Source organism: Mirounga angustirostris, unplaced genomic scaffold, assembly GCF_029215605.1.
Source record: "Mirounga angustirostris isolate CCGP_5_RB_7025 unplaced genomic scaffold, mMirAng1.0.hap1 SCAF_13, whole genome shotgun sequence".
Classification (NCBI taxonomy): Eukaryota; Metazoa; Chordata; class Mammalia; order Carnivora; family Phocidae; genus Mirounga; species Mirounga angustirostris.
Window position 1 is genome coordinate 56873562 of NW_026991721.1, and position 27568 is coordinate 56901129.

General features: G+C 50.3%; 1 protein-coding gene across 5 annotated transcripts in view; it reads left to right on the forward strand.

Annotated features, from left to right (window-relative positions):
- Window positions 1-27568, forward strand: part of CLPB (ClpB family mitochondrial disaggregase) — a 169314-nt gene that overhangs the window by 117488 nt on the left and 24258 nt on the right. For 3 of the 5 annotated variants that reach the window (XM_045894361.3, XM_064576973.1, XM_045894365.3), the window contains 9 exons: window positions 9330-9407; window positions 10620-10675; window positions 16639-16683; window positions 17055-17216; window positions 22762-22918; window positions 23376-23449; window positions 23592-23711; window positions 23937-24041; window positions 24433-24663. In XM_045894361.3, coding sequence (XP_045750317.1) covers window positions 9330-9407; window positions 10620-10675; window positions 16639-16683; window positions 17055-17216; window positions 22762-22918; window positions 23376-23449; window positions 23592-23711; window positions 23937-24041; window positions 24433-24663 — 1028 coding nt within the window. Of the gene's footprint in view, window positions 1-9329; window positions 9408-10619; window positions 10676-16638; window positions 16684-17054; window positions 17217-22761; window positions 22919-23375; window positions 23450-23591; window positions 23712-23936; window positions 24042-24432; window positions 27527-27568 lie in introns of those variants that run through there. The other 2 variants (XM_045894362.3, XM_045894364.3) reach the window with 2 other exon arrangements.

The following is a 27568-nucleotide window of genomic DNA, read 5'->3' on the forward strand; positions in this document are numbered from 1 at the left end:
TTCAGGTGAGCAGACTAAGACCCAGAGAACAGGAGCTTGTCTATCACTTGTAATGTAGCAACTCAGCCAGAACTAAAACTTCTATCTTTTGTCTCCCAGCCCGGAACTCTGCCACTCTTCAGTATAGTTTGTCAACAGCTGGCTCAATTTTAGGGAAAACATCCTGAACAAGTCTTAAGTACCTTCTTCTCGACCCTAGAAGCTCTTATGTCCCATACTAGGAGCCAGACTGCTCTCTGGTATAACCCCTACTCTAACTGCCCTCCTGCCCATGCAGACCCCACTAGAGAGAATAAAAAACTAAGGTTCTGCTCAAGGTGGTGGGCTCACCTCTATTCTGTGACTCGGGTGCATGACTCTCTGAAGGTGACCTCAGACAGATGAGGCAAGGGCAGAGTAACCCATGCCCAGCTTAAACAAGATATCCCCTAAGGCAGTGCTTCTCAGAACATGGTCTCTGGACCAGCAGCATCAACATCCTCTGGGACCTTGTTGGAATTGCAGATCTCAGGCCTCACCCCAAACTCTATGAAATCAAAAACTCTGGGGTAGGGCCCAGCAATCTGTGTTTTAACAGGCCCTGCAGGTGATTCTGATGCTCAGCTCAAGTTTAAAAACCTCTGCCCTAGTGTGTCTGTCCCATTCATGTTGCTTACCCCTTCTCTCGAAGCATTTGGTCCCACCAGATGCGATCCAGTACTGCGAAAGACAGCACCTGATAGAGGTTCACTGATAAAAGAAGACATCAGGCTGTATTGTGGTACTCCTTTGGGATATGGAATGGCATTTCAGCCCTAGGACACCAATTAGAGTAGTAATTGAAAAATGAAGGCGCCACCCCTGCGACACAGCGAGCCCAGCCTGATCTCCATCCTCCTCACACACCAATGGGACTCATGCGGTGGTCATGAGCCCCTCATCAGGGGCCTGACCTCAGCAGCAGATAAAAGGAGTCCACGATCAGAGCTGCCTCACCAGCTAGAGGTCAGAAGGCTGCCTGTAGCCTCCTGACACACAGGAGCTGAGGAAAGCTTTTTTGAACACACAGACCCCACTACTCAGGCCCAAACCACACTAGGCTGCCCTTTTGTGTCTGGATACAGACATCCACTCTCAGCCACCACCTTGAGGGTGGCAGCCCCCCACTTCTTTGCCAAGGCTGTGGCTGAGGTGGAGGGAGGAGAGACCCTGGGAGCTCTTGGGGGTTGAAGAGAAGAGTTCCCCATGGGAGAGACATTACGTGGGCGGAGAGCTCAGAAAGCATCTCCTACTGGAGTTTCCCGTTCACAGGGGCCAGCACTGCCGCTGCCGTTGTAGTGTTTTCCCTCTGCCTCTTACATGGCCCTTTCCCAGCGGGCTGCCTGCTCCTCTCTGACCTCCTGCTTCTCCCCGGCTTCTCAAGCCCGTAAGATGTGAAGCTCCCAGAAGTTGGAGGGAGCAGGGAGGAGGACTTGGGATCTAGAGAATTAGACCAACGTGGGTCCAAGAGCAGGTCTGCCACTTAACAGCCGTGCAACTCTGGCTACTCACTCGGCCTCTTTGAGTGCCAGTCTCCTCACCTGTGAGCTGGGTGAGGCTCTCACAATACAGCACATGCTCTTTCTAGTCTCTGTCCTCAGGATGTTTACCGTCTAGGGTTGGGCATGTTCTATAGATCAGGCCCACAGTTATTTCCTTCAAGCCAAGACTGATCCATAGTCCCAGCCCCAGGCTGGCCTCTTCCTCTGATCCTACACCGACCTCTGAAGTAACCCACGTTGTCTCTCCTTGTCGTTGGCCCAGAGAAGCAGTAAATGATCCAGCTGCCCACCTCCGAGGGGCTGTCAGAATGTCTGCCCTGAGACCTTCCCTCTACCCAAAGCTCCATTCTGTTACCCAAACTCTGCTTCGGATCAGGAGGGCCCTACGCCTTGTCCTGTGTTAGGGAGGTTGACCCTGCTGGGTTTCCAGTGACCCTAGAAAAGACAGACAGGTATTAGGGCCTGAGCTGTGGGCTTGGTATATCTGCTCCATTTGTATGGTGGTAATTGTATGCCCTCCTAGCTGAGAAGCCTGTGGCTGGTGATCACACTGATAATGATCAGGTAATGTTCACCTACCAACCCAGGTGAAGCATCAGTTACTTTCTGGGTCAGAATTTGTGGTAGGCAAGCAGCAACCAGTGCCTCAAAGTCTCCAGACTAAAGCAGGTGCAGGAGAGAGAGGCGGATCGAGAGGGGTAGGCCAGGCCTCTCTGGATTCTCTAGGCTAGCACCAGATATATGCTAGGGACTGGCTGGGTGGAGCCTGGCACCCCAGGGGTACCATGAGGATGGGCAGCCAGAGAAGTGCCGCAGAATGAATTGATTTGATAAATGGCCATTTATTACCCACACGAATTGGCTGAAACCAATTTCGGTCACATCAACCCCTGGTAAGTGCTGGGATATTGATTTGTGCAAAGTAATACAGTGAATTTATCAGTGTGATCCCCAGCTGCAGGGCTTCTAGCAAGGCTGGCGCACAGTTACCGCCTTACAAATGGAGGAGATAAAGCACCAACCCCTTAGCTTACGCCCCATGGCCTCTCTGGTCTTCTAGGGTCACGGGAGCCAAAGCAAGGCCAGCATACATACCACAAGCCAGAGCGTTGGCACTGAAAGTGAGGGTCTCCTTCCAGAATCCAGAGCCACTCTTAGTCATGGGAGGGGGAGGACACCTAGCCCATTGGGCTGACCTCCTGGGAGCTCAGAGCCTCTATGTCTCACCTTTCTCCTCAGAAGAGCAACCAGCTGTCTATTTAGCACATTCAGGGCTAGACTCCACCCCCTTCTTCCTACTTACCCACCTCCTGTGCTCCTACCTCAGTAAAGGCACCACCATTCACCTGGTCTCTTAAATAAAAACTTAGTTCCTTGGCTTCTCCCTCTCCTTCACCCCTAACAGCCCATCACATTATCAGGTTCTAGCATCCTGCCTCTTAAATGGGTCTCCTTTCCTAATACCACAGCCCTTGCTCAGGACCTCAGGATTTCCCATTTGAACCATGTAGTGGCCTCCTCCCTGGTCTCCCTGCCTCCTTTCGTTCCCCTGTAATCATTTCTCCTCCCCAGCTGAGTAAGCTTTGTAAAATGTGAAAACTTCCCTGTCTAAAATCTTTGGGTGGCTCTTGCTGCTGTAGCCCAGAGTACAAGGCCCACCCGGGCTGCTGCGCCCCACGCCCCCGGCCGGCACGCACACCGGGCTGCTTCTGCTTCCCTGGACGTGCTGTGTTGATCTGCTTGCATTTGTGGGCGTTGCCCTGCTGCCCTCTCTGCTTGGAATAACTTTGCTTCTGGCCCTTTCCTGACCCCATCTCCCACACTCTGGCTGGTTTTTACTTAGCCTGACTCAGTTCAGGAGCAATAGACTGTAGACTCCTGAGAGCAGAGACCATGACTGAATCATTTTTGTTTTTCCAGTTCCTGGCACAGCACTCTTCGTGAAGTAGATGTGTAGTGCAGTTTGTTGAAGTAATTTGGTTGGGCCCCTGTCCATCTCTGTGCTCTGAGGAAAGGAGAGAAGCTGTAAGCCTGCCCTCTAGTAGCTCACAAGCATACTAGGAACATGAGTGTATTGAAATAGTAACAACACTCACACTACTTGACCTTTGACCCCTCCAGTGGACAGGCCATTCCCCAGTCCCGCTCTGGGTTAGCCTGCACACCTGGAAGCTTCCCTGCAGCTCCCTCTAACCAGGGGCTTATCACCAACACCCATTGTACCTGTTCCCACTTGACTCTGAAGCCCATGAATTCCCTCAGGAAAGCTCAGCCATCACAACTCATTTTCCATGCTGGGGTCTGGCCTGAATTCAGAATCTCAGCATCAGCCACGTGACACACAGTGGGCTCTTTCGTGCTTTACTTCCCTTTTTGACAGTCCAAAATCGTAATTGCCCAAGCCCTGCAGCTTTCTGGACCCCCCTCAGAGTCCTGTTTCTGAGCTAAAATATACATCCAGGCCATCCCTGAGTCATGTCGAGGCGGTGATTAATTTAGAAAACTGCTTGCAGTCCCACCTCCACCCCATACCACTTCAGATGTTCTCGTTGTCCACACCATCCTGCCCTTTCCCTGGCCTGCCGAGATACTCAAGACCCAGGCCTTCTCCAGAAAGCCTTCTTAGTCCCCCGCCAGGACACAGGGCCCGTTCTTGGGGCTTCCCATGGACACCTTTCATCACTGCACTTACCACAGGACATCTCTTTGAATGTCTCTCTCCAAAGGTCAGGAACTACCTCTCGTTCAGCATTTCCCCAGGGTTGGGCACACAGGCGTGTGGGCTAAACTCGAGTGAATGAAGCCTAAGCCCCTCTTGACATTCAGCCTCTCTCCAACACAGATTCTCATCCCAGCCTCCTTCTGGAAGGGTGGTGCTCTTCCTTCCAGTGATTCCTGCCCCAGCACACACATGCATGCACACACACCTGGGGTGGAGGGTGTTCAGCAAAAGCTATTTACATTGTTTATATGTAACCACTCAGTAGCAATAGTTTGCCTTCAGAAACACTAATCCTTAGAGACTAAGAAGAAAACTGTTCTCTCATCCTCCCAACCTGAGGTTCCAATCAGTATCCATTCTGACAGCAAACACTTCTTGAGCACTTGCTGTGCTCTCCGAACCTACAAGCTGTAGACAGGAGATTGCTAAAGATGTTCAGGTGACTCAACCACAAGAGTTCCTCTGAAGGACTGGTTCCCCTAAGAGATGCCACAAGCATGGGACAAACATGTTCCAAACATGTTAGGCTAAAAAAACCCTCCCACACCAGATCACTAGAACTTACCAGGAAGGAGGAGTCAGCCCACCCAGATGGCCTCAGAACCTGGAGCTGGACGGAGGCAAAGGCCTGGGATGGGAGGAGGAGGCAGCTGTCTCCTCTCGCTTTGGTTTTGCACATGATGGGTCTTTCTGTCTGGAATGTCCATCACACCCGTACTGCCTGGCAGTGGCCCCTCATCATCCTGGCAGGTGTCAGTCGGGCACGAATGGATCTCCCTCACTTCTCCCAGGACTCCCATCCCACACAGCAGCGCTCATCTAAATGGCACAGACCTTTCTTTAGCCCAGCACCTGGCTCAGAGCTTGTTTGCTGCACAGATGGAGAAGGCTCCCTGGAGAGGGGTTAAGAAGAGAGAGGAAGCCTTCTTCACCCACGGGTAGTAATGACTGCTAGGAGCATTGAGACTCGGGTCCAGGCCTCACTCTTCTTCTCTGTAGAATGGAAATCGAAGTATCTGTTTTTTCGTCCTCGTGATTCCAGAAAGACCAACAATTAATTCATTTAGTCAGCAAGCATTATCCCACCTCTGGGCTAGTCCCAAGGGTCCCTCAGGAAATGAAGCTCCTAGCACCTGCTCTCACAGATTACCCAGCCTGAGCACACCCTCCTCCAGGACACCAAAGGCGCAGGTGGATGAAACGCCTTGCACTGCCCCTCACTGAGCCCCCATCTTCTCTTCGGTAAAATGGAGGTTAATACTGCTCAGGACTAGCACGAGGATGAAAGAGGTATGTGTCCCATACCGCTACAGCTGCCACTGCTACTGTGACTACTGTGGCTGGCACTTTTCTGAAGATCGGGCTCATACAGAGTGCCTTCATAACCCTGGGCTCATTTCATCTACGTGTGGGGCTGGCATAGCATGTGTCTGAGCATTCCTGTTTTATAGCTGAAGAAACCAAGGCTCTACAGGAGTGTATTATTCAAAGCCAGTTAGCTAGAAAGTGGCAGAGCCAGGACTCCAAACTAGATCCTATAACTCCTACCCTGTCTACCATACCACCCTGTAGGTGAAGTGGACCAGAGAATATAGACCCTGGGAGTTAATGGAGTAGAGGTGGGGTTGGATCATCAAAAAGGTTGCTGCATGTGAGTTTGAAGATGGTCCGGTAGTGGTGGGTGCAGCCAGGAGAAGGCGTTCTGCTAAGGGGAAGAACACAGCAAGGAGGCACTGGTGCTGGCCCAGCCTGTGGAGAGGCAGCTGGGCCTGTGGGAGCTAGCAGAGATGGGACCGGCCAAGGAAGGGGCTGAGCTGCCTGCTCAGGGGACCCTGACACCATCTCGAGCCCAGAGAGTAGTCAGGAGACAGTCAGAGGACAGGGGCTCCTGAGGCCATGTATCAAAGGCTGAATGAGCTAGACTGGAAGCTACAGAAAGACAAGTTTTCTGGGTGAGGCTAGGGTATGAGGAGGTGTTGTGGCCGGGGAGGGCTGACTCCTTTCTTTAAACTCCTGAAGCACAAGTTCAGGCTCGCGAGTTAGCCAGAGCTGAGGGTAAAGCCCAGGGCCTTCATTTGTTTACCTGTGTAACCTTGAGCAGGTTACCTAACTTCTCCGCACATATTTCCTCATCTGTAAGAAGGGAACCAAGGGACGCCTGGCTGGCTGAATCGGAAGAGCATGCAACTCTTGATCTCAGGGTTGTGAGTTTGAGCCCCACATTGGGTGTAGAGATTACTAAAAACTAAATAAACTTAAAAAAAAGAAGAAGAAGAAGGGAATCAAATTCCCTGCCCTGCCAGCTTTGTAGATTCATAATGAGGCTCAAATGAAGTTATGTCTATGGAAGTTTTTAATAGACTGAAAAGTCTAGCGGAGTAAGTTGCTGCATTTGCTGGTCCACAGTGAGACATCAGTACCTATGGCCACGTCTCCAGTGGCCCATCAGTGTCTCTGCCCCAGCCTGACAGAACCCTCAAGGCTCCCAGCCGTGGTCATCAGCCACCCTGGCAGCCACACACCCTGGGGGCCTGCCTTCCTCAGTCTTTCCTAGCTGCTTCCATTTTTCATTCTGTCGGACTCCATCTGCTTGGTCGTTTTTCTCTTCAGATATTATTAGAAATATCCAGAGTTGTAATTGTTTAATGGTTGGCATTTCGCCTGTTTCACAGGGGGCCAGATCAAACCCACCCCAGACTCATGCCCCGGGTCTGGCAGAATTGGCCAGGGACAGCTGTGCAGTGGAGTCTGCCTGGCATTATAAAGAGCTCTCTCCCAGGTGCATTATTAGAAAAGAAGGGGGAAAGGTGGCCCCAGGCATAATCCAATTCCACCTTCTCCATGGCGTTTTTGAACTGCATAGCCCAGCAGTGTGCAGCTCTCAGTGGCTGGGAAGCTTTCCTGAAAGAGAAATCCAGATCAGAACCTCAGGTACCTGACACCTGGGGAACCCCACTTCCCCCAGGCCACCTGTCTGAGTGATGCCTGGGCACTTCTGCCTCTCCCAGATACCCCATGAAGCCTGAACCCAGTTCATGCTCAGCTTCTTTCCAACCTACCTTCTCAGTTCACACAACTTTTGGAAGAATGTGATTCCTTTCAGATAATCCCTCTCTCACCCCTGCCCCAACACACATCTACCTAGAGTGTCCACAGAAGTCTAGCCTTTGCCATTTATATCTCTGCCTCCCCAAAAACCCCACCCATGGGTTCTTGTTTCTCTCGGGGCACTGGGGACTCCCATCTCAGCCAGGCTTGGACTACCCCTCATCATCCCCAGCCTTCAGGTACCTGTGAGGCTGGTGGGTTCCTCTGAGAGCCAAGCCTTCCATAGGGCTGGGTCAGCTAGTTTAGAGATGATCTGGGACCTTGCCCAAGGGAGAGGCTGGACTTGAGTGTTTTCTCAGGGGGTATCTCCCAAGAGGTTGCACTTCCATCTGTTCCTCCTGAGGCCAGAACTAGAAAGATCTTTAGGTAGCAGCATTTGAGTTTGAGGTGAGAAAGGCCACAACACGGACCTGAAGTCCTAAGGCAGGTATTTGAGACCATAATCTGACTCCACCCACAACTACTCATGTTCATTCTTGTCTCTCCACCTATGTCATGCTGGCCACCTTTTTTCCCTCCAGATCCTTCCCAGTCTCCGCGATCCCTCATCAGTCCCACTTCTTCCAGAAAGCCGTCCCTGACCTCCGCAGCTACTTCTCTGGAACCCAGCCATACAGATGGTAGCACACGGTATAGCGTTTAGGATCCTTGTACCTCAGTACTGGCCAGTACTTCCCCAAGACCATCAACTCTTTCTCAGTTGACTTGTTTTTCAGGCCTTGTCTTCTGACATATATCCCTTTGTTTATCTCCCCCTGACACTCTGAGAACCAGGCCATACATGCAGACCAACCCTGACATAACACAGTGCTCTGTCCCTTCCTGCTTCTGACTGCCATGTTCCCATTAATGCAACCCAAATTGATACTCACTTTTTTAAAGCAGCTGTATATGAGCAAAAAAAAGAAATGTTTAGAGAGAGAAGAGACTCTACCATCTCTACCAGTCAACTAGTAATCTAGTTGTATGACTTGGGCAAGTCTCTTTATCTTTTGCCTCAGTTTCCTGTTTAGTATAATAGAATTGAGAATAATACCCCTCTCATGAGGTTTGTGTGGGTCTTGAGTAATAAAAAATGTTGACAGTTTTTCCAGTTGTGCCTGGCAAATAGCATGTTCAATAAATGGTTGTTCTTCTAATGGTTCTGCCTCATTCCTCCCCCTGCTCTTCTGCTTGAGTGACGCCTCTGAGCCTGACTCTCCCACTCCGTAGTTAGGCACTTAATTTCCTCACCTTGAATGCACAGCCCTTGATTATATATATACTTCCTCCTGAAGAGGAGCGGTCAGGTCTCACTCGAGCAGAGCTGAACTCCCAGGGAACCTAGTACAGATCTGTCCCACTCCCCCAGCACTGCTCCCCACTGGAGGCCATGGTTAGTGGCAGTGCTAACCGAGTGGCTCACCCGTCTGTGCCCTGAGCTCCACACTACCCTTGACTGGATTCCAGAAAGTACATTTGGCTATACTTCCAGACAGTGGACTAGATCTTGGTTTCCCCAAATGGGAGAGTCCAGAGCTCACACCCCAGATCCCTTAGGGCCTGCCATGGGCTTCTCTCTCTTCTGTTTGCATAGGAGGCAGGCTCAGTCTCCCACCAGTGGTGAGTAGATGGGGAACCAGCCATCTGAGAGCTAAAGTTCCTCTTGAATTCTCCTTCACCAGCCCCCTACCCCTCCATTCACCATCCACCCGCCTTTCAGTTTCCCTGGCAACGCTGAGTGCTCATCCTGGAAAACTTTATCCGAAATCTGCTCTGGGCAGCTTTCCAAATCCATGCTAACCTGATTAGGTGTCTCTAGGGGCCTTGCCAGCTAATCAGATTAGGCAGCACTAATGGTAGTGAGGACTTTGAGTGGGCGCAGAGCAGTAAAACATATTGTATACTTAGTGATAATTATCCTGCCTTTTGTGTCATTGATTTATCTGCCTCCCTCCCTGTCCACCCCGCCCTCCCCAATCTTGTGTGTTTGGCCCTAGCGATCCGGAGGAAGGAGAATGGCTGGTACGACGAAGAACACCCTCTGGTCTTCCTCTTTTTGGGATCATCTGGAATAGGTAACTGGGAACAGATTGGCAAGGGGGCGAGGAGAGCTGGGGGAACCCTAGCTGCTATGGGCCAGGGTCACACAATCCACTGCTATACAACTCCAGCTCTGAAAACAACCACCTCCAAATTACAGAGCTAGCAAGAGGATTATCTGTCACATTAGGAACAGCTGGAATTATGCCCCTCTCTCTGGAAGCTGTGGTGCAGGGCCTACGTCACCTGGACGACCAGGCCCTTTGGGGTTTGTTAGCCCTGGTCCGGCTACTCTGCATCCCCAGAGCTGCCCTTTGAAATAGTTGAACCACCTCCACTGCCCAGCACACCAACCTTATTTAGTGCAGCTTGGGGCATAACCTTCTAGGAAGCTAAAGAAAGCCCCTCATATGGCCAGCACAGTGTGGAGTGCATCGCAAAATTGGTTTCAGTCAAATGCATTGGGGACTTCTCTAGTCAGTTTGGCTGGATTATCTGAGGCAATCTCACCCCCTTACTCTCCACCCTCACAGAACCCCCACCTGCACCACCTCCTCCCACCATTGTCCTGATGGGGAGTTTCATGCATTTGTTGTCTCTTCTTTCCCTCTTAGCATCTTTATGGACCTACCACTCCCCCAGAAGTAGGTTACCTCCATCTCACCATGATACTGTAGAACTTGATTTCCTCTGCTAGAGAGTGACTTCCAAAGGTTTGGCCATCATACCAAATGGCCCTTCAGAGCCACCACTTTGGTATTGTCATTCCTTCTTTATGTTACAGAGAAAGGCTATGAGGCCGAGGAGAGGTGTTCTTAATCCCTCCCAGCCTCTGTTCAGCCTATGGCTCCAAGGCCTGGCTGGATGGCAAGACCATGAGTGTCTAAAGAGATTCAGTGCAGGGACCAGGAAGTCACGGTGCTCCTATCAGAGGCAAGGTTTGCACTGGGCTTCAAAGGACAAGTTGGCTCTGGATTATAAGAGTCCACCTCCCACTCTTAGGATGCTGCCATTAGAAAAAAAGTCTCAGTCTCCATCCCCAGAAAAATCAAGATGCAATGCAGACTTTGATTCTGTTTCCAGCTCCACCTTTAATTCTCCCTCCAATGACTGGGAGAGTCACCGACCCTCCCTGAGCCCATCCATAAAATATATTATTTCCAATGTCCATGCATTTCTAATATTCTTTCATTCCAGAAGACAATCATTTGGTTCTAACCCAACACCTCTCCTTTCCTTCTTATTAGGAAAGACAGAGCTGGCCAAGCAGACAGCCAAATATATGCACAAAGATGCCAAAAAGGTAAGAGCTGGGATGTAGGCCTCGCCACTACTGCTAGCCCCCCAAAATTCTAGGCTCCCTGAATGTGGCAATAGTGAATCAAAAAGATGGACCCTGGTCCAGAAAGCAGGCCTCAGTCTGGCCTCAGCTTGGCCACCAATTGTTCCAGGAATTTGGGCAAGTTATCCAACCTCCTTGTACCTCAGTTTATTCATCTATGAAACAGGAAAAATAATCCTTGCCCTGCCTGACTGCTGGGCCATTTGGGAGAACCCAGTGAGATTCATCCATGCATTTTCAGGCATCTACTCTGGCCAGGTATTGTACTAGATCCTGATAACTCAACATTTAGGACACTCCCCTGCCCTGAGGAACTCAGGCCAGAAAGGGAAACAGCTTTGGAAACATATTATTACTATCTAGTACGTCAAGGCTGTGCCAGAGAGAGTCTTGGGGCCTGTAGAAGAAAACAAGTAGGAATGACAAGATGCCATATTGCTTCTCTCCATTGTATATGAGCTTTTATTTTTTTTTTTTTAAGATTTTCTTTATTTGTCAGAGAGTGCAAGCAGGGGGAGCAGCAGGCAGAGGGAGAAGCAGGCTCCCCGCTGAGCAGGGAGCCCAATGCGGGACTCGATCCCAGGCCTCTGGGATCATGACCTGAGCCAAAGGCAGCTGCTTAACTGACTGAGCCACCCCGGCACCCCTGTATATGAGCTTTTATTTATTTATTTATTTTTAACATTTTATTTATTTGACAGAGAGAGACACAGCAAGAGAGGGAACACAAGCAGGGGGAGTGGGAGAGGGAGAAGCAGGCTCCCCACTGAGCAGGAAGCCCGATGAGGGGCTCAATCCCAGGACCCTGGGATCATGACCTGAGCCGAAGGCAGACACTTAACTGACTGAGCCACCCACGTGCCCCTGTATATGAGCTTTTAAACATGATTTCTTAGGCCCTAAGCTGCAGAGTGGTCACAGTCCCCTTTTCCCCATGACTTTGGAGCCTTTGGACTCACCACAAGAGAGACCTGTCCCTATCCCATATTTTTTTAGGCTCAGGCTCTCAAGGCCTACTTAATTTGACTTTCTGGGGTGACTGGAAGCATCTTCCTGCAGAGTGAAATGTCAGAGCCATCCTCGAAGATTGCAGAAACATTTCAACTAAAGCCAAACATTATTCCACCAGCCTTCCCCTTTGGAGGCTAAGGTACCCCTGCCCACCACCTGAGGTTGCCCGTGACCCCAGATGCCCTTGGCTAATTTCTGTGGAAGGCCTCCACAGCTGAGGCAGTGAGGAATTACTCAGGCCTCTCAGCCAGAACTGCCCCAGCAGCAGAGTCCTAGCCACCTTCCATCCTGCTCCTGGCCTCACTGCCCCTTTGCCCCCTCCCTGAGGGCCTGGCAGCCACAGAAACAACATAGGTCACTCAGGCTGTGTCCTCCTGAGCCACATCCTCGGCCCCCTTCTGCCTAATAACTGGCCAAAGGCTCTGAAGCCTCCCTGGCTCTGCCAGTAGCTATGCTCTGCCTCAGCCAAGCCCAGAGCAGACCCACTTGACAGGCAGTAGGCAAGAAGCAGCACATGGCATGCTAATATGCTGCAACTGAAATAGCATTTTTAAGACAATTCATCAGGTTGGCAGCGATTGAAACAATTAGCACTCTGGAAAGAGCCATAAACTAGCAAGACTATTAGGGAAGATACAGTTACGGGCAGGAACCACCTGATTAGGGATGAAGAATTCTGAGTGGTTTAATTTTAATACTGTCAGAAAGGTTAATATTTAATTACAAATTATAATCTCCTTATCCAAGCCGTCTTAATATGTCTTCATACACAGTGGAAGAAGAAGGAAAGCATCAGCTGACTTGCTGGTGTAGAAAGGAGACGGGGCTTGCTAAGAGACTGATGAGGCAGGTCATTTTCAGTCGGCACATCTGAACAAGGGTCCGACTGACACCAGTGCAGGGGCTCCTGAAAGCATGGGGATGGCATCCTGCAATACACCATCACCCCTCGGAGGAGGTGGGCTGGCGGTCAAGGCCCTGGAGCCAGCCATTCTTCAGCACAGGCTCCAGTTCTACTTTCTCCTGGCCTTAGGCAGGTTGCTTGACTCCTCCAAGTTTCAGCTCTCTCACCTCAAAATGCAGCTGTCCAGCCCTGTGTCTAAAGTTGTCGTGAGCATGGAGCAAGATACTGAGTCACAGTGAGCTCAGGCTGTGGCACACTTAAGTCAGCGCCTGAGCCCTGATCTCCTGTTTATTCATCATGTTGTACTTTCCATGGTACCACCCCATCAACCGTCTTGTTTGACCCCATGAAGAAGATAGCATAGATGCTGAATTAGATCCACTTTGCAGATGAGAAGACTGAGACCTTATAGCATGTAGGGGCAGGCCCGTCCAGGGTCACTTGTGAGGGGAAGAAGTAAAATCAGAATCCAGTCTCTCAACTCTCCTTTCAATGCCATCGTTCCTAGCTGCGGTAGGAGGCTAAATGTAAACTTGTCAATTTGTTCCCGTGTCAAATAGGGAGATGTGAAGCATGAGAAACCCAGTACAACCATCTGTGTATTTAATTTTTAAATCCTAGGTGGTGCCTCTGTAAAACTTTCTTGTACCAACTCCGTGCAGAGTCTGTGTTTAGCACAGACATCTTCTGGCCATGTAACAGGCCAGTGTGAGACCTGCCTTCAAAACCCGAGAGACCTGGACTGTACCCGACGCTAGCAGGACCCAAGGAACGATGTACAGAAAGTGCCGTGTCACAGGAGCTGGAGAGGAACTGTGCGGTAGCACTGGCTCAATGACACCCTCAGTGACACTGGCCAGGGACTCGGTGGCTTGGATTTGAGTTCCGGCTCTCAGATCCTTAGTGCCTCATTTGTAAAAGGTCACTAATGCCTCTGGACCTGGCTGCCTCACAAGGTCTCATTTGCACATTTGTGTAATTTCTTTATCAGATCTTTGGCTTAATTTTTTTCTCTCATTAGCCTCTGCTCTTTCTCCCAAATTTGAGCAGTTTTGTTAACTTCCATTATTAGGCTTAATAATCCTTGAAAGAGAACCTTAATGGGGCTCTGTGATCTTCTCCTGAGGTAGGGTGGTAGCGCCCTGAAGATGGCAGTTAGCATGGCACTGTGACAGAGGGATCGGAAGCAAGGGTCTGAGTCCCCCTGCCTGGGTTCAAACCCCAACTCGAAACTACTCTGGAGTTGGCTGGGATCTCTGTTCACATCTGTTTTCTCATCTGTAAAATGGGTTCAATTATGGTGCCTATCTCATTGGATTATTATGAAGGTTAAAAGTGATCATGTAAACTGCTAAACACCGTTCACACATAGTAAGCAATCAGTACATGTTGGATATTACTATCATAATTGTTGCCTCACTTCTAGATAACCCTAAGTTAAGATCATATGAAACCAAAAGTATTCCAGCTAAGAAAATCAAGCCCTAGAACTTGTTCAAAGTTACTCAGCAAATCAGTAGAAGAACTAGGATGAGAACCCACATCACTTGACATAAGTGATCATTAGAGTCTATACTTCTGGTGTCCTGGGACACTTGACATCAGGGCACAAAGCTCAGAACTTACAGGTGAAGACTGCCAAGAGCTGATTGACAGCAGGAAATATGAGGCAGTAGAGTTAAGTGGCTAAGAGCACAGGCTTGGAGCTAAATTGTAAAACCTGAGGGACTTTGGGCAAGTTACTTTAATCTGTGACTCAGTTTTCTCATCTGGAAGGTAGAAATGATAATAATACTTACCTCATAGACTTGTACATGTTCTGAGCTCTGTATAGCTTGTTTAGAACATTGCCAGGCACTTAATAAGCATCTAGGGACTGTCAGCTATTATCATTAGGTACCCATCTTGGGGCTTAGAGGGCATTGCTCCCTCTGGAAAGCATGCCCAGCTTCCTCATGTTCATGCTCCCGTTCTTCCTCAAGCCTGTGTTTGTCTTGGTTGAGCTGCCTAGGACCTTCTGAAAATGCTTGCTGGCTGATGCCCCATGTTCTCTGATCGCAGCGATAACCTCCACCTGGCCTTAATACTGCTCCAAGCCCTTACCTACCTCTTGGATTAGGTGTTCTCAGGACCCTGGGGAGGCAGGGAGAGGAAACAAGGGCCTGTGCTCCATAAGAAGGAACTGCAGGTCCAAAAGGGGAGGCAGCATGCCCAACGCCACGCAGACAGTGGCCGAACTGGGACTGGAAGCCAGGTCCCTGCCAGAGCTCTTCTGCTGCCCTGTACCTCGGGTACAGAGTGACACAGAAAAACTAACATTTCTGACCAGCAGCCGTGCTAGAACGTGGCTGGAATTTCAGACAGAGATAGCTACCTCTCTCTAGGGTCTTGGTGCCCTGTCATCCCCAGCTCTCAGAAGTGCATTCAGTGAGTGCACTGTCTGAGGTGGAAATGTGTGCCAGTGGGAAAGGAGCCTGGGGAACCCTGGTCTGGGTGGAGGGACAGGGCACCTGGGAATATAAATCCCTAAATTTGTCATGAAAAAGAGTGAACTTGCAACCCCCTTGCTACATATATGCACACATACCCTTTCCCTGGGGCTAATCATGGTTGCACCTCACCCCAAAGGACCAGTTCCCAGCAGATCACTCCTAGACCCCGTGGTGGAGAGAGATGGGCTACAAGCTGCCTTATGGATAGCTTTTAAGTGAAATGAGGAAATGTAAATAAATTAAAAGATTTCTTAGCACAAAAGAGTGGCGCCTGGGTGGCTCAGTCGTTAAGCGTCTGCCTTCAGCTCAGGTCATGATCCCAGGGTCCTGGGATCAAGCCCCACATTGGGCTCCCTGCCCCATGGGAAGCCTGCTTCTCCCTCTCCTACTCCCCCTGCTTGTGTTCCCTCTCTCGCTATTTCTCTCTCTGTCAAATAAATAAATAAAATCTTAAAAAAAAATTTTTAAATAAATAAATAAGGGCGCCTGGGTGGCTCAGATGGTTAAGCGTCTGCCTTCGGCTCAGGTCATGATCTCAGGGTCCTGGGATCGAGTCCCGCATCGAGTTCCCTGCTCAGTGCAGAGCCTGCTTCTCCCTCTCCCTCTGCCACTCCCTCTGCTTGTGCTCTTCTGTCTATCTCTCTGTCAAATAAATAAAATCTTTAAAAATAAATAAATAAATAAATAAATAAATAAATAAATAAATAAATAAATAAAATAAAAGATTTCTTAGCACAAAAGAAACGTAATCTAAAACAAAGAGGCGGGGCGCCTGGGTGGCTCAGTCGTTAAGCGTCTGCCTTCGGCTCAGGTCATGATCCCAGGGTCCTGGGATCGAGCCCCGCATCGGGTTCCCTGCTCTGCAGGAAGCCTGCTTCTCCCTCTCCCACTCCCGCTGCTTGTGTTCCCTCTCTCGCTGTATCTCTCTCTGTCAAATAAATAAAAAATCTTAAAAAAAAATAAATAAATAAATAAAATAAAAAATAAATAAAACAAAGAGGCATGTACCCACAAAGACCTGCAAAGCTGAGGGCACCACGGAGCTGGCTGGGTATTTGTTGCACCCTTCCTTCTCATCATGGTCCACACTGACTGTAACTGAATCTGTCCATGACTGTAACTGAATCTGTCCATGTCTACCTGCCCCACTTGAGGGGTTCTCCTCAAGGATGGAGACCAAGACTTGTTCGCTGCTGTGGCTCCAGCACACACAGGATGCCCTCACCATCCTGACGTGGTAATCAGACCAGTAGAAGCCTGAAAAAAGAGACATTCTGAGCCAGATTTAGAAGAGCAGGGACATGACTTGGGTTTATTGAGGTAGGGAATGAGGGTATCATGCGGGAGATGAGTGGACAGAAAAGGAGGCCAGGAGATAAAAAATATATGAGAATGGGATAGAAGATCTTGCATTGGTGTGGTCTGAAAGCCTAAGGGATATTTGAAATGTGCTCCTCCTTAACCCTTCCCTCTATACCTTCCTGCCTCCAAATGGATTCCTGCTTGTTTTCACACAGGGCTTCATCAGGCTGGACATGTCTGAGTTCCAAGAGCGGCATGAGGTAAGTGAGAGTCCTCGTTGAAGTGTGGTTTGGAGGGCCTGGAAGTCAACAAGACTTTGCCTGGGTATTTTGTTGTGACTTGCTTATGGACCTGAGATAATTCCAGCAGCCTTGGGATTCATCCTTTGGGGGCATATGTGTGCAAGAGGGTCACTGATCTGTTTTGCATAGGACTTGCTCTGAAAAAGAAACCTAGAGAAGATCTGTAGGCTCTTCCATTACGGCAGGATTCCTACCACCCCAGAAAAAAGTCCGACTGTCCTTGTTGAGACAGGCACTGCTAATGAGTGAAGCCATTTTCCTGTGCATGCCCATATCAGAAACTAAAAGTATAGAACAGCCTTCCCAGTATATTTCCTTCCTTCCTCCAGGTGGCCAAGTTTATCGGGTCCCCACCAGGCTACATTGGACATGAGGAGGGTGGCCAGCTGACCAAGAAGCTGAAGCAGTGTCCCAATGCTGTGGTGCTCTTCGACGAGGTGGACAAGGCCCATCCAGATGTGCTCACCATCATGCTGCAGCTGTTTGATGAGGTGAAAGTCACTTTGGGCTAGGATGGAGTAGGGGACATCTGGGAGTATGGTGAGCTATGAACAATAAGAATCAAGGGCCCAGAGGCCTGTCTGATCCCTCCTTCACTTGCCACTTCCACATGTGTACATTCGGTCACCTAGCAGATGTGGCTTTGCCCCCTTTCTGGACCAGGGTCCAGGCTGAGCACTTGCGGACAAACCAGCTCTACCCAAGAGTTTTTGTGGCTGCCCAGGCTGCCTTCTAGAGAGACACGGAGCAGAGGTGCCAGGACAGACCTGAATTTTTAGTTACAACTCTGCTCCATCTCTAGGCATCAGGGGCCTCATGTGACAAACAAGGAGGCTGGATCCAAGATAAGCTCCAAGAACCTTTCTGGCTCATGGAGCCCTTTTCTTTCAAGGAGCTCCAGGCTCATCACAAACTAGACAGTCTCCTGCTGGTGGGGTGAGCTCTAAATGAAAAAAACTCCTTTCTTTTTCAGCACATTCTGTGTACTAGGCTAAAGACGCCATTGCCAGCCATCACAATAGCAGGCAGAGTAGAAACCCTCATTTTTTACAGAAGAAGAAACAGGTTCAGAGAGGTTATAAATGTCTTGCCCATGGCATGGAGCTACTGTGCAGAGGAACCATGTTTGGGCCACAGATACATTTGATTCCAGAGTCCCAGTTCTCCCTCTCTCTGCCACTCCTTACCTCACGCAGAGGAGAGAGACTTATGATCGTAGGAGGGGTTGACCTCCTTTAGGGGCCTTGCAGAACTGGGCATGAGGCTTCTCCTGCTCCCATACAGGAGCTATATTAGCCAACATGTGTCCAGATGGAGTCCAGCCTACCTTTCCATTTAGCCCCCTACAGCCCTGGGACAACAGGAAGGGGTTTTGCGTCCCATGTCGCAAGTGTACTCAAGTGCAGGAAGGGACTTCTCCTGGACCAAATAGCACACCAGGTACCAAGCTAGGAAGACCCAGATCCAGACATACCCACAGCTGCCCATCATCTTCCCCACCTGGCCCAGCATCCTTGTCCCTGCCCCAGTTTTATTGCTGTCTTCCTAGCTCCCCAGCTCTTCCCTGTCCCCAGACCAGCCGCTGAGGAATGAAGGCCTGTCCTTCAAAGGTCACATATTCAGTTACCCATACATGTGCTCTGAGACCTCCCACCTCGTTCCAGTCTCTTGATGGGATTCAGGTACACAGCTATGGACCAGACCCAGTCCTGCTCTCTGGGAGCTCCCTGCCTAGTAGATGGATGGAAAGGAGACATGATAATAGTTGATATTTTTGACTTTATGAGCCAGGCACTGTTCTAAAACATTTACTTGTATCAATTTATCGAATCCTCCCACCATCCCTGTGAAGGTGGTTATTGTTACTGCCTCTGTGTAAGAGGAGGAAACTGAAGTAAAGTGAGAGAAGTGATTGGCTTATGGGCATGCAGCTGGCAAGAGGGAGTCCAGGATGGGAGCCCAGGCAGTTCAGTGCAGAGCCTGCAGCTTCAATAATAACTACCACGCAGCTAGGGCCAGAAGAGAGAGGTAGATCTGCAGGGAAGCCTTCACAGGAAGGGAGGGCCCAGCTCAGGGTTTGTGGACACAGCCGCTTCTGACATCTCTGCAGAGGTACCTCTGATGCCCTTCTTGGCCCAGAAAGAGGGAAGGCAGCTACTGACTGAGATACAACAAGCGCCACCTCCAAGTTGTTACCACCTCCATATAAGCCCTGTCTACCCGTCCCCTGCTGCTGTCACTCCACTGACTACCTTCCTACAGCCTCTGCCAGCCTACTACCATTTCTGAAGTCTGTGCCCTTGGTTCCATTGACCAAAGCTGCCATCCGAGAGTACTTAGATTTATGCTTATGGGCTTCTTGTGGACAGGGACCTTGTCTTACTCACTCCAACCACTCCCAGAGCACACAAAGTCAAGGGAAATGCTTTGTTGAGTAACTTAATTCAACAGTAATTCAGCATACCTTCTGAGAATAACTGAGGAGGTTCTAGGTGAACAGAGTGGAGAAGGGCTGGCAGCAGACTCCTACTGTGCAGAAGCACAGGGGCATGAGGCATCCTGGTCTGTCCAGGGAACTGTAGCTGCTCAGCACCGTGCAACTGCAAAAGGGAAGTAAGAGCAGAACAGTAGAGGTGAGTGGGTAAGGTTGGCAGGGACCAGTTATGATCCCAGGCGAAGGAGTGTGGGTTTACTTGTTAGATCATAAGGAGCCTTGAAAGACTTTAAGCAAGAGAGAAACATGGCCAGATTCTCACTTTATAAAGATCCTATAGACAACCGTGAGAGAATGGACTGGAAAGAAGAAGGGGAGTAGCAAGGAGGCTGTTGAAGTATCCAGGCTAGATGTGGGGACGCCTGCTCGAAAGCAGGGCCTTGGGCTGGCCAGAACTCCCAGAAGGCCGACTGTGCAGGACTCAGGGATTGAATGTGAGGGGAGACGGAGGGGCCGAGGGTGGCCAGCTGCAGGATTTCTGGCCTGGGTGACTGGACGGCCGCTGCTGCCTTCAGCTGAGGCAGGGAGCCCAGGAGTACAAGCAGCCAATTGGTGAGGAAGAAGAGGAGCCGAGGTTTGAAATTGCTGAAAATGAGATGCCTGAAGGACGACCAGGTGGAGGTGTCTAAGAGGCCGGCCATCAGTTGGAGAAGTCCAGAGCGCAGGACAGATCTGGACTGGAAGCAAAGATTGAGGAATGTGTCAGCACAGATAGGGTAAGAGAAGCCACAGGAAAGGATGAGATCTCTCAACTAGGGGGTGTATAGTATGCAGAGAAGAAGAGAGGGCTAACACAGAGCCTTGTGACCTATCAGGAAAGTCAAAGAGGGAATGTGGTTCGGTGTGGGGCAGAGGGGACACACAATACACAGTCTCTGCCTCAGTGTTCATGAATGAGTCAGGGAGGCCAGCAGCAAAAAGCACTTCAGCCCACTGTGGTACGTGCTGCACTAGGATAAGTTGTAAGGGCACCTGATCCAGTCTCGGGGCATGAAGGAAGCCCCCCCATTCCCACCCAGCTCAGTTCTCCCAAGCCCGAATGCTCTCAGTAAAACCCCAGGTGGCCCCAGAGCCGGCCGCGCAGGGCAGAAGTCTCAGGAGGACACTGGCCCCTGCCAAGCCTGCCCCTGTGCCTCCCTCCAAGGACAGAAGCAGTGGGAAAGCAGCCCCTACAACCCTGGGGTAGCAGTCACACCCACCCTGTCATTGCTGAGGGGTGGCACAGTGACAGCTCCCTCTCTGGGGAGGACTCTTTGGCAGTCCTTACTGCCAAGGACTCTGAGGAAGAGGAGACATGAACCCTGTGAAAGTCACCCCTTGGGTCAGTCGTACACCGTGTTTGCTCCCCTCACCCACCTGGGACCCATCCCCAGGCCCAGTTAAAAAAAACAGGGCTTTGATCCTGGAGTGGAATTGCCGCTGGTTGTTGTTCTGGCCAGTATAGCAGCGTGTGTACTCCGTCCTCGGGAATGAGCTCTGCGAGGAGTGTCGTATGCATACATTTGGACACATTCTCTCTCTCTCTCTCTCTCTCTCTCACACACACACACACACACCCCTCTGCAGAGACCAGGTCCCCAGAACCAGAATTGCCCTCAGTAGATTCTGTTGATCTGTTACTCATAATCAGGGACGCCAATGGCAAAAGCTCAAGAACATCCACATGCACCCTTGCCTTCCCTTCTTCCCACCCCAAGGCAGGGACCGAAATCAGGACCTGGACCTCAAGGCCCCTTCGAATTGATCCCCTTGGAACTGACACTTTCTAAGAGGCCTGAGGAACGCCTGGGTGGCTCAGTCGGTTAAGCATCTGACTCTTGATTTCAGCTCAGGTCATGATCTCAGGGTCTTGAGATTGAGCCCCTTTCGAGCCTCGTGTTGGGCTCCATGCTCAGCAGGGAGTCTGCTTGAGGATTTCTCTCCTTCTGCCCCTCCCCCTGCTCACGTGCTCTCTCTCAAATTAAACAAATCTAAGAAGCCTGTGCCAAGGGCCAGTATAAAGCAAGGCTAAAAAGCACCAGGTACCATGCCCAGCATGGAGTAGGTACTAAGTTAATGCACATCCCTTCTCCTTTTGCCTCTGGGGGCCAGGGCTGGTCTGCCATTGCTTTGGCTTTAGAAGCAAGGACTGAGCCTGAGTCAGGTCCATACCACCAGGGAAAGGGAAATGCTTGAGGAGGACTAGCTACCAGCTGAGGCTGGGGCAGGCAGGAGCAGACAGGTTGGGGTCAGTGACGTGTCCTCAGAGCCATGTCCTCTGGCCTGGCAGGAATTGTGCTTGGTGGGAGGAGTGCAGTAGGACACAAGAGAACACGAAGCAGGGTACCTGTGGTGCAAGGAGAAGTGGCCCATTGTTGTCCACTGTTGTTACTCCATCAGTTCTGCTCAGCGAGGCCCTGACCGTTGCTTTTGTCATAAATGACTGTAAAGAACTGTTGTACAGTGATACAGCCTTGTTGTTTGCTGAGTGGGTGGGAGCTCCTCGCCCTTGAACTGCATGGCCCCAGATAGCTATACTTCTCTCTTCTCTCATTCTGTCTCTTCTCCCTGCTGTTGCTCCTTTTCTCTTTCCTCAGTGCATCTGTCTCCAGTATAGATGCTTTCTTTCATCTGTGTCGCTTCTAGAAAGAGCTAAAGATTCCAAGGACTCTTCCCACATTGGTTAAAGGAGGAGCCTTATTTTCTATCCCTCTCTGTCAGGCAAAAGGATGGCTTTAAGTTGCAGAGATTATACCTGTTTCAATTCATCTCATTCATTTTGATACAACAAATATATATTACATGTCTGCTGTCATAACAACAGTTCGGAACATTTGCACAGCTTGGCTGACTAAGGATTTTTAACCCACATGACCATATTAGTCTTCACAATGGCCATATAAAATACCCTCCTCTGAACTCCTGCAGTGACCTGGGCTTCCCCTTATAACACTTAACTCAATGAATTGTCATTCCTGGTTTCTTGAGTGTCATTTTTTTTTAAACAAGCATGTTGGGGCGCCTGGGTGGCTTAATCGTTAAGCATCTGCCTTTGGCTCAGGTCATGATCCCAGGGTCCTGGGATCGAGCCCCGCATCGGTCTCCCTGCTCAGCGGGAAGCCTGCTTCTCCCTCTTCCACTCCCCCTGCTTGTGTTCCCTCTCTCGCTGTGTCTCTCTCTGTCAAATAAATAAATTAAAAATCTTAAAAAAACAAAAAAACAAGGAACCTTGTTTAAAAAAGAAGAAGAAGCATGTCAAAGGCTCAGTGAGGCCCCAGTGCCCCAACACAGAGCCTGGCCCAGTTGGGCTTCCAAGAAAGTGCGTTGGATGGATGCATGTTTAATCGGGCTGACTTTTGGGGTGCCAGAGATGAATGAGGGGCACTGATGGATGATAAACAGAGCTTCAGTCTTGACTGGAGTCACTCTCAGCCGGTGGAACAGTTGCAGCCCAGGGCAGGGAGAACCGGGAGGAGTGAGCAGCTGGGGGTTCTGGAGAAACCTCCTGGAAGAGGTGTCCAGGCTTAGCACTTCCTGACTGTGCAGTCATGGTTCTTTCCCAGGGCCGGCTGACGGATGGAAAAGGGAAGACTATCGACTGCAAGGATGCCATCTTCATCATGACCTCCAATGTGGCCAGTGACGAGATTGCACAGCACGCGCTGCAGCTCAGGCAAGAGGCTTTGGAGATGAGCCGTACCCGTATCGCCGAAAACCTTGGTATGGCACACGGCCTGAGCTGTCTGGGCACCTGGGCAAGTACCCAGACCACAGCACGGCTCCTGGGGGCAAGGATGACATCAGGCAGGAGGCCACATCTGTCACCTTTCTATTTGGAAACAAACCTTCCAACCCCTCCTCCAAGTCAGAACTCAAGTCTTGGTCCTGACTCTTGTCCCCATCTTTCCCTCCTTCACACAACTGCTACACTAAGGAACCTCAGGCTTTGTATTTGTAGCACATAAAACTGGACGGGACCCAGGAAGTGCCCAGTCCAATCCTTTCATTCAAGTAGAGACCAGGCTGAGGCCTAAAGAGCCTGAGACCATGACCAGGATCACACAGACCATCGGGGGCAGGGCCAGAGCTCTTTTCATGAATGGGCGCAAGAGGCAGGCACAGTTCCCAGAGCTCCCTAGGTATGGGGAGTAGGCAGTTTATGATTCTTTTTCCACAGGGGATGTCCAGATTAATGACAAGATAACCATCTCAAAGAACTTCAAGGAGAATGTGATACGCCCCATCCTGAAAGTAAGAGGTCTTTGTCCTTCCTACTGGAGTCTCCGATGGGAAGATCCCCTTAGCCATCCTTAGTCTTCCCCGCTGGGGTCCAGTAATTCCCTTTACCCCTTCTGGGTCACAGAGCTCACCCACCCCTAACCCGGCCCTGCAGGCTCACTTCCGGAGAGATGAGTTTCTGGGAAGAATCAACGAGATTGTCTACTTCCTCCCCTTCTGCCACTCAGAGCTCATCCAACTTGTCAACAAGGAACTGAACTTCTGGGCCAAGAGAGTAAGAGCAGGAACTGCCCATGGGTGGGGTTGGGTCATCTGCCCATTGGAAATCAGGGAACACGGGGTTGGAAGCACCACCACCCTAGAGGCATGGAGCACAGTGGTGTGGGACACTGACCCTGGGGGCACACAGTCACTCACAGTCCCGGGCCTCAGGCCAGAGTGGTGAGAGATGGAAAGCACTGGGCCACATGTGGGCATGCTCGTATCTGACCTATCTCAGGCCAAGCAAAGGCACAACATCACACTGCTCTGGGACCGCGAGGTGGCAGACGTGTTGGTCGACGGTTACAATGTGCACTATGGCGCCCGCTCCATCAAGCATGAGGTGAGCACTGGAGCCTGAGAGAAGTAAGGCACCTCCACACCTCCTTCCCCCCATGCCCCCGCCCCGCCCTGGGCTCCCAGCCTGGAATAGTCCATACCCAGAGCAGATGCCCCTTCAGAACCCAAACCAGAAGATGATCAAGTAAAACCCTGGTCCTGGAGGATAAGCAAGTATGAACCCCTGCCAGGAGTGAGGAACTAAGTTGGGAACCTCAGAAACTGACGTCATTGAGTCTTTAGCGTAGTCCTGCAAGCTGTGTGTGGTTAGCCCCACTTTGCCAAGGGGGAAGCTGAAGCTCAGAGCTTTCTGACTTGACCTGGCAGTAAGTGATAGAGCCTGGGCTCCAGGCCACGGCCCCAGCAGTGATGAGCTCTTCACCTGTCACCTACAGGTCGAGCGCCGTGTCGTGAACCAGCTGGCAGCCGCCTATGAACAAGACCTGCTGCCGGGGGGCTGTACTCTGCGCATCACTGTGGAGGACTCAGACAAACAGCTGCTCAAGAGCCCCGAACTGCCCTCACCCCAGGCTGAGAAGCGTCTACCCAAGCTGCGGCTGGAGATCATCGACAAGGACAGCAAGACCCGCAAACTGGACATCCGGGCCCCACTACACCCTGAGAAGGTGTGCCACAACCTCTAGCTTCTACCCACCTGCCTCTCCATGCCCTCAACATCTAATAAAGGCCCCTCGGCTGTGGCATGGCAACTGACCTATCTTCCCCTCATGCCCTTTCCCTCCTCTCCACCCAGCCTGAGGCCTGTTTACCTCCTCATAGCCCCCGGAAGACCCCTCCTCAGCCTCAAAGTCAAAAATAGGGATTTTGCCTTCCCCTGGACCTTTTATTATGGGCCCAAAACTTGCTAACAGGTCTCCAAGGGAGGGGCTGCCTCCCCATCCCCTTCAAGGCAGGGAAGAGAAGGAGGTCCCTTATCTCTGTCCTTCAGCATGATCCCCATGGTCTATAGTCTCTGGACCTTTATCATGGTCCCAGAAAGCTCTGAAGTTTGGCCGCTGAGAACAGATCTGCCTGGGAAAAGACGGGGACCAGGCTGTGCCCTGCCACCCTCTGCTGGCCCTCATGCAACTGAGTCCCCAGAATGTCTGCACAGATTGTGGAGAAAGAGTGCAGAGGCCCAGGCACAGAGGTTGTGCAGTGTAGACTGTAGCTACCTCTTTCCCATAGCTTAGAATTCCAAGGAGAAGGGACCCATAGAACTCCTCCTCCATCCCCTGCCATATGGTGGCTGTTCCCCCTCACCACACATTCTGGTGTCAGGCCAGACCATGTTTCTCCAGCTCTGGAACTAAGCCAGTATAAGGCACCTCGAGGAGGAAGGCTGAGTGGGTCACTACGCTGCTCTGCTCCGGGGCTGGACAACAGTACCAAATGACCAAGCAAGCTCAGCTCTACGGGGCCTCCTTCAGGAGACGAACACAGACATCGGGGAGCTGTAGGGAGAGAGAGCATGAAATCAGGCTGTGCCCAGGTGGCTGTGGAGTCTGCATCAGCTCTGTCTATACTGCTGTCCCAGCCGACTTAGCCTGGAATAAACCGCTCCCAGGGCAGTCTGCCTGTTGGTCACAAAGCAGAGGGTCTGCACACCATCCCCCAAGGGCATACCACAAACGAGCCCCGTTTCAGGCCCGGCTTAGCAGGACACAGCGAGGCCTGGTGCCTCCTTGGGCACCATCAATAGTAGCCACCATTGATGAACACCCCGTCACCCCGCAGGGCCTTTTGGGATCCCTCCTTTTGGTGTTAGCTAATCTCTTTCAGGAAGCAGAAAATAGAGGCAGGAATTAAAGTCCCTTAGGTGAAGGCAGAATGCCAGAACAATGTGGTGGGTACGAGGCAGTCAGAAGTCAGGACATGGGCTCCAGCAGATGCTCCAGCAGTCACTGTCCAGGCCCTCAGGGAGCTGTCTGCTGCTCCCTACCTCAGTGACTGCTGTTCTTTTTACTCCTGCTACTCCTACTACTATTGCCACTACTATTGCTACCGCTGCTACTACTCCTGCTACTGCTAATGCTACTTGTTTTGAAATCATTATAGACCTACAAAAAGTTGCAAAAATAGTTCTCCTGTATCCTTCACCTCACTTCTCCTAATATTAACATCTTACCAAACTATAGTATCGTTATTAAAAGCAGGAAATTAACACTGACACAGTACTAACCTGTAGACATTCAGATTTTGCCATTTTCCCCACTGACGTCCTTCATCTGGTCTAGGGTCCAATCCAGGATCCCATGTTACGTTTTGTCATGTTTCCTTTGTCTCCTTCAGCCCCTGGCAGTTCCTCCACCTTTCTTTGCCTTTCATGACCTTGACACTTCTGACATGTCCAGGTCAGTTATTTTATAGAAGTTCCTCAGTTTGGGTTTGTCTCCTGTTTTCGCGTGATTAGATTGAGGGTCTGCAGTTTTGGCAGAACTACCCAGAAGTGACGATGTGCCCTTCTAAAGGTGCCTTCTAGCGGGGGTGATATTAACTTGGATCATGTGACTGTGGTGGTATGTGTCAGGTTTCTCCACTGTAAAATTAATGGTTTCCCCTTTGAAATTAATAAGAATCTTGCGGGGAGATCCTTTGAAGCTGTGTAAATGTCTTATTTGTCCTTAAACTTTTGCTACGAATTTTAGCATCCTTCGATGGTTTTTGCTTACAAGTATTAATGCTGTGTTGGCCTAATGATGACTTTCTGTTTACTTATCTCATCTGTATTTATTAATTGGTATTCTGTAGGGAAGAGCTATCTCTTTTCTCCCATATATTTATTCAATAATTTATTTATATCAGTATAAACTAATGGATATTTGTTTTATTCTGTGGGTTATAATATAATACTATGGTAGTTTATTCATTGCTCATACTGGCCCAGATTTGGCCATTGGGACCGCTTTCAGGTTGGCTTCTGTATTGTTTTGGCATTGCCCCCATCATTTTTTTAGCCCTTCCTTACTCTCTAGCGCCACAAGATGTTCCAAGCTCACTCATATTTTTCCTGTCCCAGCCCTGGCATCAGCTGTTTTCCCAGATAGCTCCTGGTCCCTTGCACTCGAGAACAGGCACTCGGTGTATTCATTGATACTGGAGTGTCATTCCTTCTAGGCCCCTTCTGCACACAGAGCTAGGAAATAGGTGTATTCGTGTTAACACGCACATCTGAATTTATTACTGTATCTATATGTATATTATTAAAAATCGTGAGCTCACATTGATACCTGCAGTTCCAATCCAGTACCATAGGATTTGTGGCTATTGTTATACTCTACTGTTCTTTTTCTCTTCTTCTACTATCTCCTTTTCTTCTCCTTTCACTCTGTTGGGTGTTCAGACCTCCCTTAAAGCTCTAATGCAGTCAGTCAGTGACCATCCTATATGGAACATTCCTAGTAGATAAAGTTCTTATCCCTGGTGATCAGTCTTTGGTTCAGTCAGCTGTGGCCAGGAGCAGGAGGCATATAACTCAAGACCAGATAACTTTTGTATTAGAAAACCCAATGGCCACCTTCCTAAGGGGAG